The sequence below is a fragment of the Labrus mixtus genome, chromosome 4 (genome assembly GCF_963584025.1).
Source record: "Labrus mixtus chromosome 4, fLabMix1.1, whole genome shotgun sequence".
In the NCBI taxonomy this organism is placed as follows: domain Eukaryota; kingdom Metazoa; phylum Chordata; class Actinopteri; order Labriformes; family Labridae; genus Labrus; species Labrus mixtus.
In genome coordinates this window covers 15,564,375-15,585,776 of record NC_083615.1, presented here as the reverse complement: position 1 = coordinate 15,585,776, position 21,402 = coordinate 15,564,375, and the positions used below count along the sequence as shown (strand labels likewise).

The following is a 21,402-nucleotide window of genomic DNA, read 5'->3' as shown; positions in this document are numbered from 1 at the left end:
AACAATTTCATATTTTATAATGTACACATTCTCAGTTTAGGAAAATGAACATGAGTATAAAGACTCCATACTGTCATTTTAATACGTCACATTTCAATCTTACAGCATAGATCCCCAAACAACCCAAGAAAATATGGATTGCTTTGAATCCCAGAAACACACACATGACCCAGAGGCAGTTCAAAATGAACTTATAGCATCCAGAATAAATACTGTACATAGAGCAGATCCGTTAAAAACCTCAGATGTTTACTTCTTAAACTGACTGACGGGCTGTGTGGTCCATAAGCTGATAGTTCTTATGATGAGCCATTCTTTCTGATTGGCTGTCACAACGATTCGAACACACTCGATGTCAAAGCCTATCTTGTGGTCCACGTTGGTAACCTCAATACTTCCACCTTTAAACTCTCCTAACGTGATGTAAGATGAACACTGCCGCCCCTGTTTAGTTTCCACAGACTTCTGCCCCACTTCCACAGCTCCATGGTGGAGAATATCGTTCTGTCTGTCCTCTGTGCCCGTCACAATCTTTATTCTGCTGATTTTAGTCGACTTATTAAAGATTATGACAAAGAAGTCTCCTGTGCACGGAGGCTTCCCCCAAAAGTACTCATCAACGATGCTGCTGTAAGCCTTTGTGGCGTCATAGTTCTCAAAGACGTTGATGTTTGTGTAAAGGCTGGCAGGAGGGTTGTCAGGAATGTCGATGGAGTCTTCTTCAAAGTCGTCGTCCTTCAGTTTGTTCTCGGCTCCTTTGTAAGAGGAGTAGTAGCCCATGTGCTGGAACAACGAGGGCTTAAAGCGGATCACGTCCTTCTGAGCCAGCAGACCCCTGAAGTGGATGAGGAGCCAGTCGCAGGGCATCTCCTGGTAGAACATGAGGAGGAAGTGAGCCAGACGAGGAAGGTCTCTGGAGTGGTACAGCTTCCCGATGTAGCCCAGCTTGGAGAACTCCAGCATCACCCAGTAGGAGCCGTCTCTGGAGGTGATCACCTTCTTCAGCGCCGTCAGGAAGTTCCTGGAGCAGCGCACGTCGTCCTCTAACATCATGTAGAAGTGAGAGAGGTTTGTGCAGAAGTTCAGGAGGAAAGCGTAGTCCACGTTCTGCTTGGAGCGGAAACGAACCCTGTCCTCCGGGTCGTTGTAGTTCCTTTTTAACCCGTCCAGAGACGGATAATACTCCTCTGGAGTGTGAATCACCAGAAGGCGTCCCGCTATGATGTGATGAGCAAACTTTCTGGTGATTTCCTGCACCAGGTTTTCACACCACACCAGGTCAAAGTCTGCCAGGTGGACCACAACCACAATCTCTTTGAGTTCCTCGTAACTGGACTGATCAAAGATGGATTTGATCGTCTCTAGAAGGTAATTCCCCTTCTTCCTCTTGACAGATGACAAACCAATAGTAAGATACTCTGTGAGCAGAAAAGGAAAAAGAACTTTAATATTTATTTTTTGTGATAAATTATGTAAAAAAAACAACAATACAATAGTATTAGCTAAGTAGAAATGCATACTTTTGCGTGGCAAAGGGATTCCTGCAAGGTAGCGATATGTCACATTTATAGTCCCTGAGAAATTGGACAGATCTCTGAGTGTGTGGACGTATCTGTCAGAGTTTGCAGGATGCATCAGCGACTCTCCCAGCTGTCTCTTCTCTGCCTCCTGAAATCACAGATACAAAAGCCCAGGGAGTATATATTGATTATTCCAAGTGCATCCTCACAAAGCATCAACCTGTCAAAGTTGAGAAGGCCTCACCAGCACATATCCGTCATCCATGTAGAGGTTGAAGAAGAGCAGGGTGATGAGGAAGCCGAGGAAGGGCAGCATGGAGCGTTTCCTGAAACACCTCATCTTATCCACAGACTTCCACATCAGCCTTAAGATCACGTCTCTCACTGCAGAGAAACAAACAAGAAAAGAACAGAGTAAGACATAAATATTCACAAATAAATATTCCCACGGCAACTAGTGCTCTCTAAAGTCAAGCTGAAGTTGGGAAGGTCCTGTGCTGTTTTGCACTTGAGTCTTTCTAGAACATATGACACATACATATCAGGCATCGGACAATTATTTCACTGCCTCTCAGTTTTTAACTGCATCACTGAAAAGACAACTGATACTGTTATACAGCAGCTACTGCTAGCAACTCTCAACCAAAGTCAAGCTACTTTGGAATTCACACCTTTCTGTTCGTATCATGTTACATTATAAGACATTTTAGCTTTCAGTGGATTCCTAGTCAATAGTTGTGGTGACTATTTTAAAACAAACCCTATATTGTCCAAAGCAGTCGCCACTGAGATGTGAGCTGTGGAACTATTTCCGGCGTTGCAACAAACAAATGTCTGATACTCTTTTTCAACAGAGTCTTCAATCTGTTTATTTTAGTTTATGATCGGGGTTCAATAATGCAAATAAATGTCTCATTCTGTCCAATACATCATAAAGCATAAACTGTTACATCCAAGTCAACCCGAATTGGTTTATATGAGATTTGATGCTGATTTATTGCTGTTTTTCAACCCTTACACAGCCTGTTTTCCAGTTTATGGTCCGTCAGGAAGCCATGAAAAGATAAAGATTTGTCAGATATCCTACAGGGACTGCATGATGGCGCAGTGGCTAATGGAACAGCGAGTAGCTCCAACGCCTCAACAAAGATCCTGGTTTGAATCCCACCCGTTGTGGGCCTTTCTATGTGTAGTTTGCATGTTACCCCTGTTCATGCGTGGGCTCTCTACGGCTTCCTCCTACAGCCCAAAATACATGTTCAATAGGTTAACTGATGACTCTAACGTGCCTGTGACTGTCAGAATTACTTGTTGTCTTTATTGCTTAACTCTGTGATTGACTGGCAACCTGTCCAAGTTGCTCAATTACAGCTGTGATTAGCTCCAGCCCCCCACGACCCCTATGTGTTAACCCTATAAACAACAGATGGATGGAGATCTCTGCGACTAACCACCTGAAACACATCAATATGACATCATACCCCCATTTTAACTTCCCACTCTGAGCATAATGTCAGAGAAAAATGGCCACCAAGTGAATAGGATGAATAGAGCAAGGTCGAGGCTTCGGCTGCCGTCATAGATTGCTCCATGGAAACGTGCAGTATGGACATTTCAGACAGAGCTCTGAGAGCAGAAGAAGAAGAAGAGCTTTCTTGGTCAGTATAGCATGCTCTGAGGAATCTGTTACTCCAGTAAATTCAGCACTGATAGATTATTCAAACAAAAAAAGGCCATTAATATAAGAATATTGATTTGCGCTGCTTTAATTACATTACTCATTAGTTGCAGCCCTCAGGTCTCAATCATAACGCTGGATGAAATCCATCTTTAATGAGAAACTGGAGATGACAGATGTGGCCTGTGGCACTGATACAGACATACGGACTACTGATCTCAAGGTTTATCATTTGATTAAGTGGATAGATCTAAGAAAAGGGATCAGTTTGGAAGCTGATCTAACTTTACACAAGGGGCAACGTCAGTCATCTGTTCACGCCAGATGACGTAAAACTCAATAAACACAACTGGCTTCCCTTTGATCCAGAACAAACGCTCTCAGCTCTGTTCAGGGTGATATTTACTCGTACTGTTGACAGTTTTTCAGAATAAAAAAAAAGAATTACTCTTCTCACTTTCTGTCCTATTTGGCTCCTCATCTAAAAGAATGACTGGTCCCATGGCACTATCCCTAATTTTGATGTTGCGTAACACAAGAGCGCTGCCGTCGATGTGAGAAGCCGCAGAGCTCCCCTGTGACAAAGACAATCTCTGCACAGGCTCGTACACCAGCCGCTGGGCCCAATAACTTCGATAAACAACTTATTATTCATTGTGTTATTCATTGCTCGAGTTCCATTTTAGGGGGAAGAAAACATCTGCCATCTGCCAGAGAAGTGAGCCATTTTGTGTTTTCTATCACAGGGAAAAAAAAACAAAAAGCTCCACGGTGGCACCTGAGAGACGCAGCAGCGAGAGTAAGTGGAAACTCAATGACAGCTGTGAGTCAATATTATGAAAGTCCTCACAAAGAAGGCTCCTCTGCGCACACACAAACTCCATTATCCGAGACGGCAGCCGGCGAAATCAGATATTGAGGCGATGAAAGAATATCTAACAAGGCGAAATAATGGCCACATGCCTTCTCTGCGGGAAAATATGGCTAAGAAATTAGATTTTTGTTTGCCTTCTCAGAGTGAATGTAAACAACAAACAAGCCTCCCATAGGTCACGTATATTTATATGGAAATGAAGGTACGTCTATGAATAAATAAGCACCGTTTGTTGGCTCTATTTGCTTTTGTTTACAATGCTTCTCTGCCAAGTTGTTGTTTTTTTCTTCCCTCAGCAAATGATCAGCGTGTGTGCCGGGGTGAGCTCATTTCTACGACTGGAGTCATTTTAGATTAGAGCCAGTAAAATAATAACAGGTAGAGGAGAATACAAATGAGTTTCAGCACTTAAAAAGTGTTATACGTCCTATAGGAGCACTTATCGTGACTCGTGCACATTAATAATACTCTCTCCAGAAGAGGGAACGAGAGCCTTGTTCTGTCCACTAATCTTTTTTGTTTTATGAATACACACTGCACAGAAAAAGAGGAATTAAAGCAGGACTTTAACATTAGAACAAGTGTGCATTACAGGGAAATCTTCTGGAAAAAAGTAAGTGAATAAAGGTGAATTTAATACTCAGAAAAGTCATTTATCAGTCAAGTCATTCTACTTTAATCTACAATTCATCATCAGCTGGAGGACAAATTGTGCTTTAAGCTAACATCATCATGAAACTGGAGTACTGCAGGACGTTCAGTTCAATTGGGTGCTACTTCTTTCTTTAATTGCACATTAAGACCACCGCCAGCAGTAACACACTCCTTTAATACCACAGCTGAGAGGGCCATTTTTTACTCCTGCTGTTTGTCTTCAACTTGAATTAACACGGGCCCACCCCGAAAAGACCCTGGACATCTGTCAGGAAATATAAAAAATGGTAAAAAGATACCAAAGTTGATCTGTTCACTAGATTTGAAAGAAATGTAACACATGAAAATGCACAAAGTGGAGCCCACGACATGACAACTTATAACAAAGCTTCTTTTCATTTTCCATGAAACTAAAGCAACAAAGCTTTCCTCACACAATGGCAGTGAAGTACTTCAAAGATAACCACGACATTTTCATCAGGGATATTTTGCAAACTTTTTGAAAGCTCCTCCGACTATTCTCAGAAGCTGATAGCTCTACTTGTGATGAGTGAAGTGGTCCTCGAGTGTTAAATGAGCGGAGAGCTGCTTTAAAAGCTTTTGGAAAAAACAACATCATCTTTTGCAGGATCATCTGGTGTGGATGTTTTCATCCCACCTCAGAAGCAAGGGCAGCACGATGCAGCAGAAACCACAGCTGTGATAGAACATGTCTTTAGCTGCTGTGATTCTGTACATTTGTGGATTTTTCAACATACTAAAATTCAAATTAACAGTCTGAAAAAGTATAATTTGACGAGAAATGTTTAGAAAATTTAAGAAGTTCAAGTAAACCACAGCCAGCAGAAACACTCTCCTTTAATTACCACAGCTGAAAGGGCCTTTTTTACCCCTGCTGTTTGTCTTCAACTTGAATTTTCCCGGGTTCTTACCACCTGATAACTTTTTAGTGGAGGGTTTAAAGTAGTGTTGTAGAGCTCAAAATCGGTCTTGGTCTCAAGTGGGTCTCGACTTTTGAATGTCTCGGTCTCGGAATCAAAAGCATTTTCACTCGGCCTTCTCTCGGTCTCAGACTGGATTTGAAATCAAGACCGGTCAAGACCACCACTGAAAGGCAATTCTTCCAAGTCATTCACATGAATCGAGGGAAAACACACACTGCCAAAAGAAGGAATAACTTCAAATTAATTAACAATTTCATTTGAATCCCCAGGTTACAGCCACAACATTCCTGGTGTTACGGTCTAAGTGAGTGACACGCCCATTGCACCCAAGATGAGGATTTTTCTGTGATACTTATGGTCTTGGTCTTGTCTTGGTCTCAATCCCTAAACGTCTTGGTCTTGTTTTCAGAGCACTCTGGTCTCGGGTAAGTCTTGGCCTCTGTTGGTGTGGTCTTGACCACAATACAAGTTTTAAGAGTCAATAACTACACCACCCTTGAAAGTCTGAACATTAAAAAATAAATAGCAGCAATGCTTTAAATTCCAACTCTTCCATCAAGGTGCCCTTCAGCAAGGCACTCATCACCCCCATCCGCCCCAGCAGCAGCTCTACCAGTATGAAGACTGAGCTGGTTGTACTGGGAGGCTCTCCGGCGGGAACGTTTTATAAAATGCTGAAATGCTGTCTGCTGTCTCAGCAAAACACCGTCCCTGAATAAATGAAGCAATAAACAAGATGGATGGGATACATGTTGCTGCAGAGACACGGTGCTGAGAGGCTCCACAGTGATGTATCTACATGACAGCTGGCTCACATCACTGACTTGATGAACACGGATGATTAAATGTGGTTAACGCCTTTTCCTCAGGTTGGCCATGTGGCGACTGTTTTCACACCCCTCACCTGCTGTGAGCTCGGTACAGTAATCCATCTGAAAAACTCATTCTGCCGCATTTTCCTGCACAGAGCGCCCTTAAGCAGTGGAGAGCGTGTTGGGTAAGCCGAGGAAAAGAGGAAGGCTTTAAATGCTTATTGAGATGAGAACGCCAAAACCAAAACACACCGAGGGAAGGTCGTTCATTGAAGTGTACAGCTGGTGGAGTGATTATGTTACAGTGTTTAAAGTTTATGATCTAAAAAGATGTTTACATGAACAAGTTTAAAGGTATAACATGCAGGGTGCCGCCTCGGTGACACAGTGGTTAGTTCACCTGCCCCATGTACGGAGGCTGACCTGTGGCTCCTTTCCCGCATGTCATTCCACACTCTCTCCCTCTCTCTCTCCTTGATTTCCAACTCTATCCTGTCCTATCTCTCCAATAAAGGCACAAAAAGCCTAAAGATAAATGTTTTTAAAAAAAAAAAGGTATAATAGTGAACATTTTCAAGTCAAACTCTGTCTGGGTTTGTTGTTCTCAGCTCTGTGTTCACACTGACGGGATGGCGCTTCCATCAGCTTGTTTATGTTTCACTCTGAGGCTCAAACATGTTTTTTCTTAACCCCTCCCTCTCCAGCTGGAAGCCCTGCCACCACGAAGGGGAAGAAAGACGGACCCGCCCACTCAGAAACACTTTCTGAAGAACCAACATGCTTTACAAACCGAAGAAAATTTTTAGTTTGGTCTCAAATACCACAACGAAATTAGAATGAAATCATCTTGTGGCTGCATATCTGAATAGATATTAGTCCTACAAACAGCTGTAAGGGGTTGAATATATTTTATTCAATACAGTGAAGAACATTTTAGTTATGTCTTAAAATGTTTGTTATTTCTTCTTTTTTTTTTAAGATTTATTTTTGGCCATTTTGTGCCTTTATTGTAGAGATAGGACAGTGGATAGAGTCAGAAATCAGGGAGAGAGAGCGAATGGGGAATTACATGTGGGAAAGGAGCCACTGGTTGGATTTGAACCTGGGCCACCCACTTGGAGGACTACAGTCTCTATACAGTACATGGCCTCCATACAGTAACCACTGTGCCACCAGCGCCCCAAAATATTTGTTGTTTCTTAACCTTTGCCTTGCTTATTATCCTATGACCTGTCTGTTTTCACATAATTATTGCCGTCCTTGTAAAGCACTTTGGAACTTGATTTTTAAAAAATTGCTCTATAAACTAAGGTTTAATAAAATTAAGGATGTGATACACTAAGGATGTGAAGTGCTTTTAAAATGCACAGTTGTGCATGTGTGTGTATTTCAGCCTATGTGTGTGTAGCATGTTCAACAACAGAGTGTCAAATTGAATTTCCCCTCGCGGGATTAATAAAGTAAATCTTCTTCTTCTGTTCACCATGACTCACTTACTCCTCAGGGACAACGTTCAGTTTAATGTGAGTGATAACAGCTTGGTGAAACAGACTGTTTTTATTGAAAGAAAATGAAATTATTTTTAGATCAATACCATCATCATGGTAAAATATTCTGTGTTAACTTAATGATTTCTGTAGCTGTGTTATAAGTGTGATAATGTACAGTTAGCAGGTTGTTATAGCACAAGAAAAAAAACCCTCTGAGACAAGACGTGCTCCCCCTGTTTGGTTCCTCTTCTATCATTATTATTAGAATAATATTAAACATCTTTGTGTTTGGCTTGATCCTTAACCGTCTTTCAGATCACATATTGATTATGTCTTACCTAAAGTCGATGTTTTCCATCAACCTGGTAACTGTTTTACTCTCAACGTTCACATTTCAATTCCAGACTACAGTGATGTTATTTATCACAATGCATCTGAATCCGACCTCGCTCATCTGAACACAGCTTATGAAAGGTTCTGCAGATTTGTCCTTGGTTGTTCTTTTTTTTTTTACAACTCATCATTGTTCAATGTACGATGCACTAAAAGGGCCATCTCTTAGTCTGAGGCGACAGATGCTCTGGATCCAATTTATTTTTAAATGTATCCACTTCAACTGTTCACCTTATCTAAACCAGCACTCTGTACCCTTCACCTCAAACCATCACAAGAGGTATTCCAGTCAGATTTATTTTATAGTTTCACATGTTTTGTAAAACGATTGGTAAAAAAGCTTTTAGGTTTAAAGCTCCTGCTGACTGGAATCCCTTCATATTAGATCAATTTCATTTGTTGAAGGAAGTTCTTTCTTCTTACTTCAATAAGGATTGTTGCTGTTATCACTAAAACTGTCACCGTCTACAGCTGTACTTACATCTAATTGTGTTTGGATCCGCTCATATTATTTTCCTTAGATATTGCTGGCCACTTTGGCCGTCAGGTGGTCGTAAGGTTTTTCCATCCACTTCTTTGTTTTATCTAAGTGGGTTGCTTTTTGTTGTCTGTTTTTATTTGTTTTTGCATAGAACATAGTTTGAGTGTGGCGTCTAGGCTCCAACCTCATCACCCCTTGCGGATTTATTATGAGTGCAGAAATTTAAGGAGTGATGGGATATCTTAAACCTCCCAGTCAGAGCCTACAGATGGATGCTAAGGTGATGGTTTGGCTGAGGTAGAGTACTGGTGCAGGTGAGAGCTGGCAATGAAAGAGCAGAGGGAGAGAGACCAGACACCTTGCAGCTTAAATACATCGCTAATTGGAAGGATGTGTGAAGAGTGCAGTACATTTCATCTTTGTGTCTACATTTTGGCTCCTCTTTCTTTTTGTAAACAAACCTGGGTTGAGGTAATTCTGTCAGTGACCTTGCATAAATAAAAGCAGATTGAACAAGTGACGTTCCTGCAAGTGTCTTTTAAACTGGCGGTCCGCTGCAGCCTGAACAATAATAACGATAATGCCCCTGCAGGAGTATTCTTACAGTTTGGTTTCAGAGTGCTGAGATGTGCTGGGGAATCTGTGCCAAGAGCTTTTAATATCTTTATTTTTTTAAATCCCCTCTAGTTTATGAACTTCACAGAGTCTTGTGGAACTCTGTGAATATAATTTAATATACAATGGGCGTCTTAGACACTTTATCCCGCTATTATTCTTCATCTCCATCCTGCCTCGGCGGGCCTCGGGCAGTGAGCTAATGTGGGTCAATGCACTGACTGCTGAGGAGAGCCCATCCTCATTACGGCAGCCACCGCTGGGACTGCTAAAGCCTTTCATGTTCATCTTTGACCTGAAAGGTAAATACACTCCAGATGCAATTTACATGTAGTGCAGGCCTCCTGCTCTCAAGTAGCACACTTCAAAAATAGAGAATTATCTTCTGCTTAGGGCTAAAGACTCCTTTAATCACAAACACCGAGCATCTGCACTTTGAAGGCAGCCGAGATAATTGATTAAAGAGATGTGATACTGTAAACAATAGAATTATAATGTAAAAGGTTTATCTGAATAATGCAGCAGTGATATATTTGAACTGTTCTGAGTACAGCAATGATGTGTTGCAATTCTATGATGCCCTTATCTTGAGATCCTAAGTTAATTATTTTGTTTACTCAAGATAAAACGTTTGTTTTCTCGGGATAAAAACACTATTTGTCACAAGAAAACTGCGTTTCCAGCTTGATATCATAGCATAATTATGACAAATTGACACTTTTGTCTGGTAATTTGATCACAGGTTATGGTGCAGGAAGCATCTCAAAGGCAGAAAAGAAAGATTCACATTGTAGCTTGGAGCTCCAAACTGTCTTTAGTACATTAATGCTGTGAAGTTAGTCTTTGATTTTTTAAAATCCTTTTTAATGTGAGATATTCTGAAGAGCACTTTAGACAACCTGCTTGTCACATGTCTCTAAGGAGGGCTGTTTCAAATATCTTGTCAGCAACTTAAAGCTGGACTGTCATGACATTTTTGGGAGAAAAAACATTCATGGATTCCCTGCAGACAAATCCTCCTAACTTAGCTATTCTCTGATTAGTCTCCAGCTCAACCAGCAGGTCAAAAATGTAATTTACAAAATCTTAATTTGTCTTTTAGCGTGATAATTAGGTCAAATGTTTATGCCCACTACCTACAAAACTAAAAACATCTCTGAGACTTAGCTTTATGTCTAAAATGTTTGTAAGCTTCACACTTCACATAAAAATCCTTAAGCATGTTAACCATTTCATTGTGTGTATGCAAGTATGTTGTCCAAGCAGTAACCTCCACGGCTTGGAAATAATGTGCAACCTTGAAGTGCAGTTCCTCAAAAGGCCACCTGAGGCTGGCTCCAACAGTGAGTCAATCCCCATAATGCCCCATGTTAAAGGGCATCAATTTCAAAGCAGAAATAAAGATGTTTACAGGTGGGTCTAAAAAAAGCATTTGTGGTCTATTGAGCTATAAAGTTGCTTTTTCAAGACACTGATCCTCTTATTTCAAACTTTTGTCCAAACACAGTCACTTCTGGCTCCAAAATGACAACTAGATGGTGATAACCAATATGCCAAACTTGCAGCCCTGAAACAGCTGTCCACACACTGACTTAATATATAATTTAGCTAACAACATCACCGTGTGTGATTCAAGCGGTGAACTGCAGTGCTGAAAAAGTGTACTCGAGGATCCAGCTGGCTGTAAACACCCCTGAAGTCTCATTATCACCTGTATTAATATGTTCATTTTTACAGCAGAAGTAAATGTTTACAGCCTGCTACAAACAGTTTCTGTATATATAGCTCATTTCTTTATTAATACAAACCATACAGGGGTGAATATTCTTTATAACTAATCAGTTCTAATTTCATAAAGGATTAGCATTATGCATACATTTGCATAAATGTGTGTATGGCTGACTTGACTGACGATTGGGCGCGTTGAGGCTGTTTGTCATGATCAGATTAAGGCTCGCCTCAGCTCCAGCTCTTTGCCTGTTTGTGTTAATCGATCAAAACTAAGGTGGATATAGCATTTCCAAAATGGTGACTGCCATTCCTTGGGCTTCAAAATGTCTCTTCAGGAACCAACTGATGACATCACTGAGACAAGATCCATGTTTTATACAGTCTATGGTCTAGTTCAGGGGTGGGCCACATGGGGCCCCCCATCAACCCCTCAACGTGGCCCTCAGGTCAATTTTTACATATCAATTAATTAGAAACATAAAGAAAACATGACAAACTCCGCCATGAATTCTTGAAAACCAGAAATATGTCCATAGTCATATTTGATCACTGGTATATGTTGAGTTAAATTTGAGACATAACCGACTGTAATCGTTTTTGTATCCTACAATTTGGCCCTCTGGCAGTGAGAATTAAATGAATGTGACCCTTGCTGTGACCAAAGTTGCCCATCCCTGGTCTAGTTAAATCCTTAAGTGTCTACTGCATTTCAGAAGTCTCTAAATATAAGCAGGTTTGATGATTTGAATTGTTAGCCATAAGGGATAAGGAATTTAAACAAATATCGGCATGACACAAAAGTAAAAAAACTCAACAACAATCTGGTTTTACTGAATTAGGATTCATATCGGTTTACGTTATATATTCTTATAGAGGGCATGCAATAAAACACAAAGCTCTCAATCCCCTTGAAGGACATTGTGGTGAGACAGATTCCTGAACTGCTGTTTCCAAAGGTTAAATAAAAACCCTGAAACTCATTTTATCAGTACAGAAAGAGAAGAGGGACATCTGACCAGCAGTGTGAACGGACAGGCTGAAGATATACAGACAGAAATGTCATTAATTTAGCTGAGAACACGCTGAGCCTGATTTTACATCCAGAGCATAAAAGCTTGTGTTTGAAATTCAGCGTCGGTCTGCTCACCAACACATCTCCGCCTTTGGCTCGTTTCCCGACCGTTTCTAAGCTGCCTGTTGTATGAATATGTAAAGATGTTACGGTCACAGCAAATCCATATGCAACACTGAATAATAATGAAGCTTTCAAACCAAAAAAAATGCAATTAATCTCTTAGAAAAGTCTGTGTGTTGAACAATAAAGCCATTTGGTAAACACTGTTGTTCATTTGTTTGTTGACATGCAGGCGGTCTATGAACCCACATGGACCCTGCTGGGCTGGAGGGTCTTTATGTTTGTGTGTGTGGCAGGACACTTATTGATCCTGTGTCCTTGATGGGACTTTATTATTCTGTTTATTTAAAAGTTTTCCACTGATTTGATTTGAATGAGCTTTTAAAAATATATATTTAATTTGGCTGAACTGAACAGCACTGAGCGACTTTAGCCTTGAATCTTTATTTTCACAGCGGTGTTTACACTGCAGTCACCGCGATTGGATTAATCTCTCAACAAATAAAAAAAATGTACATGTACATGTGAATCATCTACACATCAATAACTGCACACTATGAAAACATATTCAAGGCTTTATGAATGGTTTGATTTTAATTTAAAAACGTAGTCCAACAGATTCCGTTAAAGCACCTGGAGACATCATGACCTTGACCTTTGAAACGATCACACAGAAAAACAACTGAAACATAACAATGGATCCACTCCATGACAACTGAAGAAATTGAAGAAATGTTTTGAACAACATGCTTATGTCAAGTAGATAACAGAAGCTGAGTTTAAACACTTAAAACTAAAAGCAGATTTAGAAAAAGATGATTCATCCCCCTAACTACCCGCAGATCTAAATGATGCTTATAATTTAAGCTAACTGTATGAATAATAAAACACAGATACAAACCCAGAATTTAATGTAATAAGAGGCTACATTTTAAAGCTTTAAAACCTAAAACAAAGAGATGAAAGATCCTATAAAGGTTTGTTTAGCTCAAGGGGAGCTATAGAGTCATGATAGCTGACAACAGCATGGCCCAATCACTGTAATCGCTTGGACATTCATTTGATTTGTAAAATAACAGTAAATAATTTACTCACGAAATAAAGAAAATTAACTGATCTGATTTATACACACGCATCAGAAGAGAATATCAATCACTCAGTCCTTATTTGAATAGCACCAATTCATAACAAGACACCACAAAAGAGCAGATCTAGACCTTACTCTTTATTTCATTATTTAGACCCAACATTAATCCAGCATGAACCCAGCACTAAGCAACATTTAGCAAAGGTATAGTGGCAGAAACATCGAGCAGAACCAGACTCATGTTGAAGATCCTCCTGCCGCAAATGTAATGAATAACAAGACACAATACTCCAGCATAATCTTTTCTACACTCACCTTACTTGTCCAGATTTGTACTTTACAGATTTGTCAAAAGACAAAAACATTTTGAAGAGTGCAGTGAGCGCTCGCTGAAGTGACAGCAGTGAAGCTGTCTGCCTTTCAACAAAGACATGTGTGTGGGTAAAACACTAGTATCACATGAAACCGTTTAACTGGTTTAACCCGTCTTTTAACTGGTTCGAGCTGGACAGTGGAACGTGCAATCAGCTGAGGAGTCTTTCAATCGTGCGTCAGGGCAAGTCGATCAGCTACAATGTCGAACCCTGAACCAGTTTTCAGAGGGTTGAAATTATTAATGCAGCACATGTTTTTCAGCAAAACTGAAAAAAAATACACACACTTCAAGAAAACAGTTTAAACAGCCATATTTTAAGGCTGAAGGGAGTTTGTGCACTATCCTAGAGGATGGCTGTGAATTTGATTGAGGCCCTGAAATGCAATCTCCTGACCGGAATTAAAGTTGATGCATGGATCCAGACTGAGAGTGAAATATTTTAATAGAGTTCAGAGCGAGCTGTGGAATCAGCGAGTAAACAGCATTTCTTCCAAAAGAAAGCAAAGTCTTCCGACTGCTTCCAGCTGGGAGTTTTACTGACTGCCTCTCTGCCTGGTTCGATGTGTTTACTTATTCATCAAGGTGGAGGGGAGGGGGTGCAAGTTTTCAGACTCCGGGCTCCAGCAGTTATACCCTCTTCCTGCTGTTGGACGAGAGGGGCAGACCTCATTAAAAATGGATGGGAACAGGCGCGGCTGCACGTCCTCTGCCAAATATTCATGCATCCACGCTGCATGTTTGGTTGTCAGCATGCAGAGACTATGCGACTCGCTGAGCAGAGAGGAGTGAAACTTGGCCTTTGAAGCGAAGGCTGCTCTGAGTTGAGTGTTTTCTAAAGAACAATACCAGTAGAGTTGTGTGTTTTTGACAAACCACAAATCATGCACACCGAAGCCAAATGGGGGAAAAGTTGGTAGATGAGCACAATAACCCCCCAACCCACCGAGTATATACAGTAGACTGATTCAAAAGATGGACACAGCTCAAAAAAAGCCCAAAACGTAGGAACTCCCTCAAACGACAGGCTGCAATATACTGAAGGTCATAAGCTCCGCCTCCAACATGTTAACCGCTTGGACGTGGGTCAAACTAGAAAATTAAAATACATGTCCAATAAGTTCTTCTCAAACATGCAGTAGTTCTTATCTTGCTGTTTTAAGTCTGATTGTTCACCATTCTGAGAGCTTTAGTTTTAAGAACTTATTCGATGCTAGAAGAGGAGTTTAACGCCATGATTGACAGCTCTGTTAACAAACACACGGCGCACAGCGCGCCTGAAAAGGAAAAAAGTCTTTGAGCTGCTTGACCTCATTCATCAGCTCTGTTTACAAATGAGGCTCCTGCTGTGTGTGCACCAGATCAGCAGACTGGAGAAGAAGCAGCAATGTGGCTCAGTGGTGGAGTCTGTCGTCTCTAAACCGGAAAGGTCGGGGGCTCGACCCCTAGCTCCTGCAGCCACACGATGTGGCAAGACACCTAACCCCTTAGCTCCTACTGCTGCGTCAGCAACATCTGAATGTGTATGAATGGGATTAGATAATACTGATAGACACTTAACTCAGCATCTTCTGCTACCAGTGTGTGAATGTGTAGGTGCGACCTGGGGTTTAAAAAGCGCTTTGAGTAGTCAGAAGACTAGAAAAGCGCTGTACAAGCTCAAGTCTATTTACCATTTCAGGGAAAAATAGCTCCTTTCCAAGCACATTGACCAAGTTATCGTTGAACTTTCTATAACAGTGAGGTTCTGTTAAAACTGACACAAGTGTCTGTTCCGCTGGGACTCAGCTGACCTGAGGGATCTTCTCTGTTTTACTTGCAAGTTAAATGTGTGTTTTTGTACGAGGAAGGGGCAGGACGTCAGTACTACAGCTCCACCAGCCGATCTCCACAGACTTTGTCTCCAAATGCCCAAAATGTCAACGCCCATCGTAAGTGTGTTTTGGCTTCACTTCGTTCCATCAAAGGTATGCACACTGAGAGCAGTAGAATAGGTATAATTCCCAGGAATTTACTTTTGAGTTTCATGAAAAAACTCTTGTCTCCAAGTTGCGACACAAAGTTGGCTTTTTTATTATTATTTATTTTATTATAATTTATTATTGTGCAGAAAAATAATTGTTGACGCTGTGTTCTTATCAGTGATGGATTACGGCGATGTCATCCATAGACATGATGCAGCTTCAACACTAAAGCCTCTTGACGCTGTCTATCACTCCGCCCCTCAGGTTTATAACTGATAATAGATTTGACCCTCATCACTGTGACCTGTATGAGAGGGTCAGAGGCGCAACAAACACTGGTTTTATATATCTTGCTGTTATTGGTATACTTCCACCTTACATCACAGACCTGTTGGAGTGGAATACGGGTGCCTACATGACTCGTTCTTCTGATTGGCTCATTCTTAAAGTCCCTCGAGCTTTTACTGCACTCTGTAAATCTGCATTTTCTTTTGATGCCCATAACTCGTGGAACGCCCTCCAGCAAACTCTAAGGATCGGAGTTCTTCCCTCTCCTCCGGAGTTTAGACATTTGATTTCTAGCCACTTTGTTTCAAATTGTAACTGTTTTTAATTTATCTCAGTGGTTTTTGTCACTGATTCTGAGTGTTTGTTGTGTTTTGCTTATTTTACTGTGCTTGTAATCTCGACAGCATTGGAAATCAGGGAAGCCTCAGTGTCCTTTTGAGAATAAATAAAGGTTTGAATTGAATTTGTACCCATGAATGGTCAGAAAAGCTGATTCAATTTAGTGATCACAGAAGCAATACATCAATAATCCGAAACTGTATGTACTATTGGCTATACAGAATGGTAAGAAAGAAGGATCTGTGAGTCACAGTCAAGGAGCTTAGAGTTGCAAACACATTGGTAGGATCCTTTTTAAAGATTGATGAGAGTCGTATTTCTTTTCTCATTTACACTCTCAACACAAAGCTGTAACAGTTCAGTGAAGAAGGGGAAAGAGGATTTTTTTTTTTTTTCTGTGACAAAAGTGATTTCTTTTATAGCCGAGGGAAGACAAGCAGGCGCAGCAGGGAGGCAATGATGCAAGCGTCACTTCTAACGTTTGATATCAGGGGGAAAAAAGCGATCAAAACAAGACTTGAAAACCCCCATGAAACAAACGTTCAACTGTAGGGGCCTGATTTGTATATGTTAGTGGGGTAAAAAGCATCATTCGGGTAGGAAAAACTGCTGCAAGTTTTCAATACATGCTTTTTTTCCAGCATAGTTTACAGCTGCAATCCATAACAATTGTCAAGAGCTGTAACCGTATTCCTCTGTTACACTGAGCCTGTGTGCCAGAGCTCTAATAAAGAGCCTTCAAAGGTTGGAGTCAGATCCAGTGGGATGTGGCTGTTAAGGGGAAGGAGAGCAAAATGTACTAACAGCTTGTTGATTTTGCTTCAAGGTTTATGAGTGCTTACAGTAATAATCTCCAACATTTACCTGCTTATTTTTGAGCTCCCAACAGTGTTTTATATAACTCCACTTCAATTCAACCTGCAGCTCACGGTTTCTGTTCCAAAACCGAAAAACTAGATCTTTACCCCGCAGAATGATACACATTTACTGATCTGATGAAAAGGAAATAAACAGAAGGATGAGGTATCTTACATGAAGCAAAAAAAGCCTTTATGAGTAAAAAGAAAGTCTGGCTGATTCTGGGGCTAATTCCCCCTCTGCCGACCAAAGTCAGCAATGGCCGGATCTTCTCATGGATCCAAAGATTATCTGATCAGATGTTCCTGTGGTGTGAGGTGTGTCAAGAGGGATTTGTTTAGAAGACAATTGGGGCCACACAAATTTTAAAACATAAATATTTCAACATTTTTAATATTTACGATCAGGAATCCAGTTGTTTGGAGAGAACACAGACAGCCGAGCACGCAAACTGTGGATATTCATGCTGAACGGAACAATAGGCAATCAGGAAGCAAGCTGACTGAAGCAGGAAGCACAACAAACAACCATGGCGACGACAGCAAACGTGAAGCATAAACTTAGGTGGACAACAGAAATGGAGGCCCAACTTCATTCATCCCAACACGAGATCTACATTGACAGGAGTCTAAAAACCACCATCATTACTTTTTCCTGCTTGTTGTCGGCCATGTTTGTTAACTCTTAAATTGTGTTTCACCAAGCAAGATTAAGTTTTTTAGGGGGGATTCGATGCCTTGCTAAAAGGCATCTCGGACTGCACTGGGACTTGGACCGGCGACCCAAGTCCCTACAGACTGAACTACAGTAAACTGCCGCCCCCTTTTCTTTAAAGCTTTGTTTTTTGCACACGAGGGAGCAAGCCTTACAAACATACATTTAGGTGAGCTGTACCTTACTGCAGGATTTATTTACTTATTCTCACTCCAAACTGTGTTCTTTAAATGTGGCTCAGAAAATTCAGGTTAGCAGCCCTATGAAGTCTGCTATATTTCTAGCTACTGGCAGCACTAGATGAAAGATCAGGGGACGGCAAAATTTAGATAGGCCTCATCCTCTGGGGACAATACATGCCTGTCCAATTTTTTTTTATCTCAGTCTGTCCAATAGTTGATTATAAATAAGATATTTCAATCTGGTGGTTAATCAACATTTCTCTCCTTAGAGTCACGCAAACTGTCTTCAAAAGTATCAGAAGCTGCAGAGTGTATGTGCACTGAGCCACACATTCAAAGGCCCAATCACCCTTTGTTTTCATTCAGACATGACGGACAACAAGTAGAGCCAAGTCAGAAGAAATTCAGGAGTCTACAAACACAAGGATTTGAAAATGTGTACTGAACTTCATTGGAAACCAACGCAGAGAAAACAAGATGGGTGTGTTATGAGAGGACCTGCTGGACCTAGTTAACAATCTTGCAGCAACATTTTGATTCATTTGTAAACGGTCGAGGGAGGACTTATTGAAGCAGCTGAAAAGGGAATTACTATTGTCAAGCAGGGAAGATACAAACGCATGAATTAGCATCTCGAGCCCAGCTTGTGAGACAACAGATTTCAATTTAGGAAAGAGAAACATGAACAGGCAAGCGAATTAACATGCTGATCAAAAAGCATCGCCTGATCAAAAGTGACTCTAAGATTTTTCAGATTTTAACATACATCAGGTAGATAATGTTTGATGTGTTACGGTGGAACGTGTTCGGCCTCTTTTACTCTTCACAGTTTTCCTACAAACTACCAAAGCTTGTTGAAACAAAAGTGGCTGAAACACAGATACCAGAACACATCAGATACAAAAATATGGCCTACAGATTCTGTATTTATATGAAGACTCTGTGAAAAGAGAGTAAACCAAGCCCATTTAACCCAATATCAGAAAGGCTTTCTGGACATTTAATGACAGTGTTTTGAAATTGGATTGAAACTAATTGAATGTGTATTGACTTAGTATTATGTTATAATACAAATCTTTACATGTATATAAGACCTTAATGAAATTGTTAGAAGGCTTCAGTCGCTTTAAGGGCTGAACGTTCTTTTTTGAACGCTGCACAATGTTCTTTAATAATCAGTATCTGCCATCATGTGTCACTTTGTATATGTGAGGCAGGATTTGAGCAGCTTGTCTGATTATCATGTAGTGTTCAGATTTCTGTTGGGGCTCCATGACTAACTCGGGCCTTTTCTTTTGTGACGTCAAAGCCGAGCTGAAAACTGCAAAATGACTGATTTGGATGAGAAGTGGTGGACAGGACGTGGGTGGTGTTGTGTTGGTGAGGGGGTCATTTTAAGAAACATGGTCACCTTGGAAACGGTAATTGCCTCGGATGACTTTGATAACTGGCTTGTATTTGAGGGAAAGTCTGCTGGCTGTTTGCAGCGACATCCTGGCTACAGATAAACTGTGTGAGCTAGGTGCATTTTGTCACATTTGCCTCTGCAGTTTCTCACAAAGGTTTCAGCTCCATTAAGTTTTAGAGGTGCTGGTTTCACTTGGCGTGCTCTGACAGACAGTAAAAGTTGTTTATATGTTAGAGACACACGGCATGTGAGTGTTAGTTGGTGTGGACTGAGCCAAGCAGAGGAGCAAGAACTCAAATCCTTTTCTTAAAAATAATTTTTCATTTTTCATTCAGTGTCCAGTGTCAAACATTATTCACAAATATAAACACTAACTGCCAGGGACATGAACAATATGCATATATGCATTATATTAGAGATACATATTTTTCGCCTTGGTAGATATGGGTTCCATAAAAATTCTGGTTGCTAAGGACCTTCTAGCAACCCATCAGGAATACTTATGATTAGTCAGAATCACTTTCACACTGCTACCTGTGTCATGATGATATTTGTAGCGTAATTAATTTATTAAGATATTCTATCTTTATTTAACCTCAGATTTAAAAGGGGGCACGACTTCCCATTATAGGAAGAAAATAACTTTAACTGTATAAGTTAATTAATTAATCAGTCAGTTTCATATCTTGAAAGAAGTAAGTTCTGGAAATGTTAAACAAGAAAACACACAGACAGAGTCCTGAATTTTATGTGTAAAATTTAATATAAAACGGGTAAACAATAAGGTATAGATGAAACAGATAAAGAATATGATTATTATGATCAGGATAATGCAATTATAACGTATGGTGACATTATATATTTAGTAATGAGATAAGACGCGGTATTGTTTGAATGACTTAATCAGAAAATGCTCAAAAAGGGAAAAAGTTGATAAAGAAATTTTAGGATTCTATTTAGATTTAAAGGAGGGCTCTGAATAGACACGACTCAAGACTTAATCTTCCAACACCAGCAACCAGTACGCTTACGGTGAGATGTGTTCGACTGAACTCCGCCGGCTGGTCCCGCGTTTCAGTCTCCGGCAAGTGGTTCTTTTCAGGCCCAGAGAGGTCCACGGGCCAGATTAGATGCTTTAACAACTTGGTCGGAGTGTGCAGCTGGGATGGAGATTGTACGTCGGTTCAGCCGTCGTCTCAGAAGCTCCAAGAGGATCCAACAGGAAAAATATCAAAGAGTCTTTTGATACGTCGATTTCCAATTCAGATTAACCTGATGGCCATCTCGATGAATCCAAACTCAGGAATTGGCATTCAAAATTGAAGAGCAAAGACTTTGAGAAGAAAGAATTGATGTTTCCAAAAAATGTGCGTTGAAAATAAAAGTTCGGCAGAGAGTCATCTCTACTTCACAAACTTAAAAGAAGTGATTCGGACTGAAGTCCGAAGAGAAGCGAGCAAGAGCAAGAAGCTCTAAAACTTTAACTAAAAACCTCAAAAAAACTACAGATCTGAGCTGAGTGTGAACTCTTATCAGCTTCAGGAAAAGGAGGCAGCCCTGCAGGAGAGGAGGGGGGCCGCCCACGGGTTGCTCCCATTCTGACCGGAGGACAATTGTTTAATGAGTTTACTCAATAAGATTAAGAATAAGAATCTAAACATACACGTCACCATACATTCATTTTGATATTATTTCTATCAGATCCACGTTGATGTAGGTTCACGTCACATTTAGACAAACATTTCTATCAGATTCATGTTGAGATGAAAATCACACCACCTGGGAACATCCTCAGTTAATCCCAGCCTGTAGGTGAACAAAACCATGTTATACAGTCAACATTCTCAATAAGACATATTAAT

The 21,402-nt window shown here is 40.6% G+C and overlaps 1 protein-coding gene across 3 annotated transcripts in view; it reads right to left on the bottom strand.

The window, feature by feature from the left end:
* The window catches only part of LOC132972882 (alpha-1,3-mannosyl-glycoprotein 4-beta-N-acetylglucosaminyltransferase C-like), a 49,154-nt gene continuing 27,752 nt past the window's right edge, over positions 1 to 21,402 (bottom strand). For all 3 annotated transcript variants that reach the window (XM_061036016.1, XM_061036017.1, XM_061036018.1), the window contains exons 3-5: positions 1,765 to 1,904; positions 1,521 to 1,668; positions 1 to 1,418 (exon numbers count right to left, since the gene is read on the bottom strand). In XM_061036016.1, the coding sequence (XP_060891999.1) occupies positions 250 to 1,418; positions 1,521 to 1,668; positions 1,765 to 1,881 (1,434 nt within the window). In that variant the 5' untranslated portion in view covers positions 1,882 to 1,904 and the 3' untranslated portion in view covers positions 1 to 249. The remainder of the gene's footprint in view (positions 1,419 to 1,520; positions 1,669 to 1,764; positions 1,905 to 21,402) is intronic.